Source organism: Dermochelys coriacea, chromosome 9, assembly GCF_009764565.3.
Source record: "Dermochelys coriacea isolate rDerCor1 chromosome 9, rDerCor1.pri.v4, whole genome shotgun sequence".
Lineage (NCBI taxonomy): Eukaryota > Metazoa > Chordata > Testudines > Dermochelyidae > Dermochelys > Dermochelys coriacea.
In genome coordinates this window covers 61,417,473-61,426,332 of record NC_050076.1, presented here as the reverse complement: position 1 = coordinate 61,426,332, position 8,860 = coordinate 61,417,473, and the positions used below count along the sequence as shown (strand labels likewise).

General features: G+C 50.0%; 1 protein-coding gene across 3 annotated transcripts in view; it reads right to left on the bottom strand.

The window, feature by feature from the left end:
* Positions 1-627: 627 nt before the first annotated feature.
* LOC119861755 (probable E3 ubiquitin-protein ligase MID2) overlaps positions 628-8,860 on the bottom strand; it is a 312,271-nt gene continuing 304,038 nt past the window's right edge. For all 3 annotated transcript variants that reach the window (XM_038417263.2, XM_043492261.1, XM_038417264.2), the window contains one exon: positions 628-5,552. In XM_038417263.2, coding sequence (XP_038273191.1) covers positions 5,150-5,552 — 403 coding nt within the window. In that variant the 3' untranslated portion in view covers positions 628-5,149. The remainder of the gene's footprint in view (positions 5,553-8,860) is intronic.

Below are 8,860 nucleotides of genomic sequence, written 5' to 3'. Positions count from 1 at the left end.
GGGTTTTCTAAAAGGGCAGCTCAGTTGAGGTCTCTCTTGACCCTAGGAAGGGATCCTGGGAAAGGCACCTGTTGTGAAGGATTATAACAGGAGACCCTCGTCTCCCCTGGTTATACAATATCTGTGTCCTGCCCTGGAGTCTCAGCTTTATGTTTGCCCCACAAAAAACTCTTGTGACTGTCTCCGCTATGATTATCTAATTTACTGCTGTGATTTCATCTCACTCATTGAAGTGTTTAAACAGGGCCACCTCACTTTGCAATGTGGCTACTGGGGCTTTGGATTCGTTAAGGCATCGTGATCGCATAACAGCATTCTCCCCCCTTCCTCCGACATGAAACAGCTGGCGATGTGGCTCTGAAGTTCCAGCTGATTTTGAGTCGAGAAAAGAGGGCCCAGTTGACAGAACAAAGGTGATTTGAAAAGATTGCACGTGAAACTGATGAGCAGTGGAGTCCTGCTCCGGGAGCTGTCGCCTTTGGTTTTAACATAACTGACTTCTATGTCTTCAGCTCAAGTGAGGGGTTCCTCTAAGGTTGATATAATGTTCAAAGATGAGATTATCAGAATGAGTGCTATGTCAGATGTGTAGCAGTTCCTCCATACAGAGACGCGGCCAGTAGTATATATATATATTATATTATATTTATATATATACACATTAACAAAGAAATTGCCCCCCCCAAAAAAAAAACCACCCCAAACCCCAGTTATGTTACATATGAAGAGAAAGTATGACAGGTTTCACTGTAACCAGATTTTCACCACATCCCAAGTCAGATACAATGGATTTACTATGATAAAAACATCCAGCAGCCGCAGAGCTCTGCAAGAGGCAGAAATACAGATGACAAATGATCTTCCCACGATGACTTGAACCGGCATCCTCCGATCCTGCCACCTGCTTCCGACAGGCAGAAAGCATTTCTATGTTAATTCCAACCATGGACAGCAGAGGCTGGATGAGCTTGGATTGACTGGAGCTGTCGCAGCGTCATATGACACCAGGCATTTTCACCAATGGGATTGCTTGCTAATGGGTGGGAGGCAAAGGCTATGATGCAACAAGGGAGCTTTGAGGATCCATTTCCATCTGCAGGGGACAGCTCTCTAGTGCAGGAGCCTGACTTGCCTGAGTTCCGCAGTGCAGGAGCCAGGCTTTGCTCCTGGACTTAGTGCAGGACAGCGACTGCCCACACTGATAGACATGGTTGGGTTTTCCTTTTAACAACCAGCAGAGAGGAACGCAGGCGACAAACCCCAGGCCTGTCAGCTAATTGTGCTGGCCTCCCCTTTTCCACTTGCTCAGACAAGCTCTCTGCAGTGCCCTCCTGCCCATCACTGGTACAGTTCTTCGGAACCCCAATGTAATTAGTGCAATTTCATCAGGTGCAACGTCACATGAATGGCTCGTGTGCTCCAAGTTAAAGGATGCGGCACAGTCTCCAACAACGATCCCAGCTAAACAGCGATAGGGCCATCTGAAAAGCTTGGCCCCTGTTTTGCAAATGTTAAAATCCTACAGTGTGCAGGCATCTGTTTGAGGCAGCTTCCATCACAAGCAGCCCCCCCACCCCTGTTGGGAACACTCTGGGTCAGCACACAGGGGGCAGCATTACGTGCCTTTGAAAAACATCAATCTGAAAATGGCAATTTATCTGCTTAAAATGATTCCGGGCTTAGCTGCAGAGCAAGGCAGGAATGGAGATGTGAATCCCCACACACTGCCATCGGCAGCTTGGGCCAGCAGGAGCAAATAGAAACCTTCCCTTGGCTCTGAACTGGTGCATCACACACTGCAATTTATGGGCAAACAGCACTGGGCCTTCTATGGCAGGGAAAGCTGCCTAGACCAGAGACAGGGAACGAAAACACCTTTGTGATTCCCAACCTAGCTCAAGGTGGCATATAATTTTTTCTTATTACCCCCCACCCCAGACACCCTTTCATTAGGCAGCCAGTCACCATAAATGTTGAATACTGAAAGGGGAGAAAAGTCAGGTTCACTTTTATACACCCTGTACCTGCAAGAAGGTATCAATCTTCTGCTGATCCTGATGGCAATTCAGTGTCAATGAAAAGTATCCCTCAGCACAGCTCATTCAAGGCTCTGCAGCACATCAGCTGGCATGGAACTTTTTATGATCGGCCAGCCACAGATCTTATCTGACATAGCTTCAGGGGCAACATGCACACCATGCTCTGACTCACCCCAAAGAACAATGGCATTCGGCAGACTGTCCATGAGCTGGGGAGGCTGCTTAATGAGCTTCAGAGGGGCCTATATCAGGCAAGAAAGCTGCCAGAGAGAACCGAAGGATAGAAGCACATCAGTTTGAGTCAGGGCACCTCGGATAGCTGAGGGCCGGCAGGAGGGAAGGAGGCATTAAGTGAACCCAGTTGAGTCACAAGGGACAATACTGGAGATTTGCAGAGGGGCTGGGTTTGGTCCACAGGCTGCCTGGCTCCAAACCAGCATCCTCAAAGCCTAGCAGCAGGACTCTACAGCAGCCAACGGTTCGGTGCATACGTCACACTTCACTCCATCTCAGCCAAACCAGCCTCTCTCTGCCCTCCACCCCTGAAACTAGGCAGGAACCTCCCTCCAGCCAGGTGAGCATGCTCAGCCCACTCCATCCTAACGCTAAGTAGCCCATGCACTAAGACTACCCCCAGATCAGTCAATCTACCTGCTCCCCGGAGGCTGGGCTATGAGGTAGATTTCTGATCAGCAAGGTCCAGAGATCTCTTCCTGTTTGAAACAAGGAAAAGTTAAGCAGAGTTTTAAGCCACACAAGGGCTGTGGGGCAACTTCTCCTGTCCTGGATCACATGGCCCTGTGCAACAAAACCAAGGAGAGACTAACAGAAGGGACATTCCAAAGAACACACCGAACCTGGCCCCTGGACAGGCACTATCCAATATTGCCAGCCTGGTGCTTGGCTGGGCAAAAGAGCCAAACCTTGTTCCAAAGGAGAGACTTCCCAGGGTTCGGAGGTTTTGTTAGTGCTGGTGACAGCATTCCCTTTGCACCTATGGAAGTCAAGACTCTGCCTATCTGTAGCGGGATGGCTACCCTGATCCTAAAATAGAAGGGGTTAAAAGCAGCCCTGGAGAGGGCTGTGGCTGAGGATGGCTGATTGGGGAAGCAGCTGCAGCTGGGCCACACCCCATCAGGCCCCAGCTGGCCTGTATAAAAAGTCTGTGAGCCAGAGGCCCAAGGAGTCTCTCTCCAGGCTGGGAGAGAACAGGGCCTGGCTGCCTGCCTGATAGATAGGGTACTGAGGGCGGTGCAGTGCTGGGAAAGGAACAGGCTGAGTGGGGGAAAGAGCTAATTCCCCAGTGACCAGCAGGAGACACTACAGGGGTGAGTCCGAACCTTTATACTATTCCTCTCCTAAATCAGATCAAAGGCACCACGAGGCAGCTCTCAGTGTGCTTTGGACACTGTTTCCCCATGACCTGCAGTTCCTCTGACACATGCAGGCCTGTCCTCCCCTACCTAGCTCCTGTGCTCGCTTTCACACCTATCTAAGCAACATGCTTCCCCAGCATCAGGAAGCAAAGAACTGAAGTTTGGCAGAACTTGCCCTTGCTCGGTCCCGGCGTAAGTGATGATGCAAGGTGCCTGCCAGGAAGGGTCAGACCAGCTGGGATTCATGGGGAACAAAAACCTTGGGCAAGTCTCTGCATGAGAGGGGGCAGAGTTACCCAAACACAAAGGCCTGGGGGCTGGATTCTGATCTCCTTCCCATGGGTTAACTTCAGAGTGAAAGGAATGGCTCTGCTTTGACTCCAGAGGCGACCCCAAGAACCAGCCAGCACGGGACAGAGAACGAGCCAGGTGGACCTTGCCAGGCCAGGCTACCGCGCTTGCTATCAGTGCTCATATTTGGTCTTCCGGATTTACTCACTTGTAGCCCCCAGTCAACCCTCACACCAATACAACATACAGAGGAGAAAGTGCATTCTGAGCAGGGCTGTGTGCAGAGGCATAAATAATGAATACAGTCCTTGTACAGTACAGTAGTCATAGACCTCACGGCCCATTGGCTCTCTCCTGCTTCTCTGGAGATACTGCTGTCTGGCCAGCTTCCGCTCCCCCTGCCCAGCAGTAGCACCAGCAGCACCAGGTGACGCTGGGCTCTTTCCCCACTCTCAACACACACTCCTTCCAGGAGGATGGCCTACATTAAACCTGTGCAGCTCTTGGCCAGCCACATCTCTACTGTGAAGCTTGACCTAGCTCAGCATCAAGAAGCAGCATTGCGTGGTGGGGCCTGTGCTCTCCACAGGCCCCAGGTGGGCACTGGAGGGGACAAATACCTCAGCTTGCTCCATTTCACACAGATCAGGTATCAGCCTGAGCTGAGCTTGGCTGGGGCCTCCCTGACGTATAATGACAAAGGGCCTCCCAAAGGAGGCAGTTTTAATGGAAGAAAAGGGAGCACTGGGGGGAAGCCGGATTTCAGGTCTGAGCATCCCCCGAGCGGGCGGAAGTACGTGTGCCTGTCAGCTCAACACACCAGCCACACCCAGCAGGTGAAGCAGCTGGACGGCTCCTCTCAGAGCGGGTTCTGCTTTCACAACCTGCCTACAGTCTGAATGGCTTTGGATGGTTGGCTGTGGCCACCTCTCTGGGTGACATTGAAAACCGTGTTCCTTATGTGACGGATCCTTCCTGAGATGCGGCCGATTGCAGCCCCCTGTCTGAACGGAGATGGTCAATGGAGCCGGCTGGTGCTTGAGCTGGCCAGGAGGCTCTGCTCCCCTACCAGGCTACACCCTGTTTCGCCCAGGATCCCCTCCCTCGCCCACACTCCTAGGGGGCCCTGAAACAAGCACTGCCCACCCCCGCTCCGCTCGCCTTCAAACAAGCCGTGTGACAGTCCAGCTGGAGGAACGCCATCCTGCTACAAAGGAGTTTCACAAGCTGCATTGCCATACACACGGAGCTTGGCCACAGAGTTTATTTCAATCGCTTTTAAAGTTTTGTTTTTCCCTTAAAAATGAGCTTCCTGTGGGAGAGGCTCACTCGCCGAGCATTATTTCTCTGGCGACAGGGCCTGCTTTCCAATCCAGCTCTTCAGAAGCCCCCACGAACATTCCCCGTGATCCACTGTGGAGCACGACAGGGGCTGGCTGCTGCTTAGTGGCAGGCTTTCATCCCTGATACGTACGGGGACTCCTGCGGTCGGCAGTTACACTCCTGCTGCTCTGGGTACTCGATGAAGTCTGGAGCAGGCAGGCCCGACAGGATCATCAAAGATTTGTTCCAGATGGTAAAGGTTGGACACACCGGCAGGATGAAGGCAACGTTGAACGTATGGAGATGGAGAGAACTGGCCGGGTCATAGAAGGACAGGGCGTTGTTGTCATAATCCAGAAGGATGCCCAGGCGCTTCATCTGTGGGTGAACGTCCACCAGCATCTCCTTGTTGTTGTGTCTCACCACAAAGTTGCTGTTACAGCGGGAGAAGACCCAGGATGAGGAGTTCTTGCCAATCCACTCATTCTTTGGGGCTGATTTATAGGCGATGCCGATGGCGTACCTAGGAGAGAGACAGATTTTACTGACCTAGACCTTCCAGAATGCACAAACCATATCCCCGAGGGCTCATCCAGCCGTCAATTTAAAATTTGCCCTAAAATGTACATAGTTACTCCAATTCCCTTGACGTTTGGTGCACCTCGTGGGCACATGGGGTTTGGTCAGTGATGCAAATTTGGGTTCAGTTGACCAAGGGGTTCTCAAGAAGCAGCCTCTGAAAAAACTCCCAGCTTTTCTTAAAGTTGAGAGATTCAGGCAATTTTTTGCTCACAGACAGAGATCAAACCAAGGCTCAGCTCATTGCACCAGAATCTGCAATGTTCAAAGACAGAGTGCCTGGCACCCGACGGTCCTTTGGGAGAAATCAAAGTACAGTGTCATTTCAAAAAGATTTTGCTTCTCTACTTAAAATTTTCACAAGCCTTAAATGCCCATTCTAGCTCCTACTTTGGATTACACTGAGCACACGCAGAGAGAGAGGCTGTGTGTGATGGGAGTGAGGGAGCCCTACCCCTCTGCATGAATGGTTAAGATACACATCCCCCTGTGTGGGGTGAAGGGGATGGGGGGGTTTGGGGCATGGTTGGGGAAGCCTGGCTGAAGCAGGGGCAGGAGTCCCAGCTCTGTGTGTGTGTGTGTGGGCGGGGGCAGCTTAGGCTACATAACCAGGTAGTGTGAGGCCCTCCAGTAATAGTCTGTGACAGACATGTGTGCACAGCAGCACAGAAGAGGAGACAGCAAGGAGCAACTTTAGACATGTCACTGGTTTCTGCAGGACCAGCTCATGGCTTAGTGGGACAGGGAGGGGAAGGGGAGGAGGAGGAGAAGGGTGGGTGGAGAAGGGGACACACCAGCCTGCTCTCACCTGTTGACTGCTCAGTCACTGTAACAAGCCTACCATAAAGCTGTCAAGATTTGGGACATAGAGCGTAGATGGGATTTCTCTAGGGCCCTGTTAGCAGCTACAAACTGCAAACCTTTCAAAGCCAGACCATTCCAGTATAACAAACCATACAGGAGGGGAGGGAGCACTGAAAAATAACAGGGCAACCGTGTATCCATGTAGAGGGACCACTGGACTGGAACTATTGCTAGCTCTGCCACTGGCTGGGTGACCTTGGGCAAGTTGCCACTCCGTGCCTCAGTTTCCCTTCTGTAAAATGGGGATAATGCTGTAAAGTTCTCTGAGATCTACTGATGACAAGCACTATATCAGAGCTAGGACTTTTGATTATTTCCTTGGCACAGTAGCATATCAACTGCAAAACGAGGTGAGAATTGGCCTAAATGACCAGTAGCTCCTATCAACAAACATGTCTCTGTTTAAACAACTAGGAAACTAAATGGCAAAAACCCTTCACTAACGCAGAGTTCAGGCTGCCGGGTGATACCTTGTGCTGGGCTCAGCAAAACTCAAACCTCTGAAAACCAAGAAATACAGAGATAAGGTACACGCCCACACAGCCTTAACTCTTCCCTCTTTGAGCGGTGCCCCAACACGACCATGACACACTCACTCCCACTCTGCCTTGTCACAGAAATGGCCAGGCACTACCTGTACCTTCTCTGTGCTCAAACACTGCTCCCCACACAGGCCACCACATCTGTCAAATGTAACAACCACTTTGTACCCTTCTACAGCCCTTCATGCCTGCACACAGGCTACCCCTAAACCTGGACTTTCCCCATCCCATCATTCAGTGCAGCCTGCTCTTGTATCCCACCCCTGTAGCCTGCTCCTGACACAACCTGCACAGTCCTGTACAGACATGCTGCAGACTGGTCCCTCGCAGTCCATGGGCCCCTTTCCTTTTATCACACACATGGCGGGGGGAGGGGGGGGGGTTAGGAGACACTCTCCTCACATCACAATCACAACTCTCCCAAGCAGCTCCAATGTACTCCTTCGCCATTCACTGCAGCTACACATAAGACAGGTCTCAAAATGTAATTGTAACGGAGGAATCATCATTGAGTGGGTTTGTTTCCAGTGGGGGGGCTCGGGTCTTGGCCTTACGCTATTTAACATTTTTATCAATGAACTGGAAGAAAACATAAAATCCTCACTAATAAAATTTGCAGATGACACACAATTTTGCGGGGGAGGGGAGATACAGAGCGATCTGGATCGCTTGGTAAACTGGGTGAAAGGAAACAGCGTGTTGTAATATGGATAAATGTAAATGTATTGTCTAGGAACAAAGAATGTTGGCCATACCTACAGGATGGGGAAGTGCTATCCTGGGAAGCAGGGACTCTGAAAAAGATTTTTTGGTGTGGGAGGGGAGGAGGTGTTGGATAATCAGCTGAACATGAGTGCTCAGTGTGATGCTGTAGCCAAAAGAGCGAATGAGATTCTGGGATGCATAAACAGGGGAATCTTGAGTAGGAACAGAGGGGTTATTTTACCTCTGGATTTGGCACCGGTGTGACCGCTGCTGGAATCCTGTATCCAGTTCTGGGCCCCACAATTTCAGATGCAGATTGAAAAATTGGAGAGTGTTTGGAGAAGAGTCATGAGAATGAGTAAAAGATTAGAAAACCTGCATTGTAGTGATAGACTTAAGGAGCTCAATCTATTTAGCTTAACAAAGAGAAGGTTAAGGGGTGACTTGATAAAGTTCTAAGTATCTACTTGGGGAACAAATATTTAATAATGGGCTCTTCAATTCAGCGGAGGAAGGTCTAACACAATCCAGTGGCTGGAAGTTGAAGTTAGACAAATTCAGACTAGAAATAAGGTGCAAATTTTTAACAGTGAGAGTCCTCTTTGTGTCTTAGATTGGTGACCTCTGGGCATGATCACAACACTCTTCAGAATAAACATAAGAATGGCCATAGCAGGTCAGATCAATGGGCCATCTAGCTCAATAGATGGAATTCCAATAGTGGCTAATGCCAAGTGCTTCAGAGAGACTGAACAGAACAGGGCAATCATTAAGTGATCCATCCCCTGTCATCCACTTCGAGCTTCTGGCAATCAGAGTTTAGGGACACCCAGAGCATGGGGTTGCATCCCTTACCATCTCGGCTAATAGCTCGGCTAACCTCTGTGAACTTATCTAGTTCTTTTTTGAACCTTTTGAACCATCCCCTTGCAAGGAGTTCCACAAATTGACTATGTATTGTGTGAAGAAATACTTCCTTTTGTTTGTTTTAAACCTGCTGCCTATTAATTTCATTGGGTGATGCCTGGTTCTTGTGTTAGATGAAGGAGTAAATAACACTGCCTTCTTCACTTTCTCCACACCAGTTACGATTTTATAGCCCTTGATCATATTCACTCTTAGTTGCCTCTTTTCCAAACTG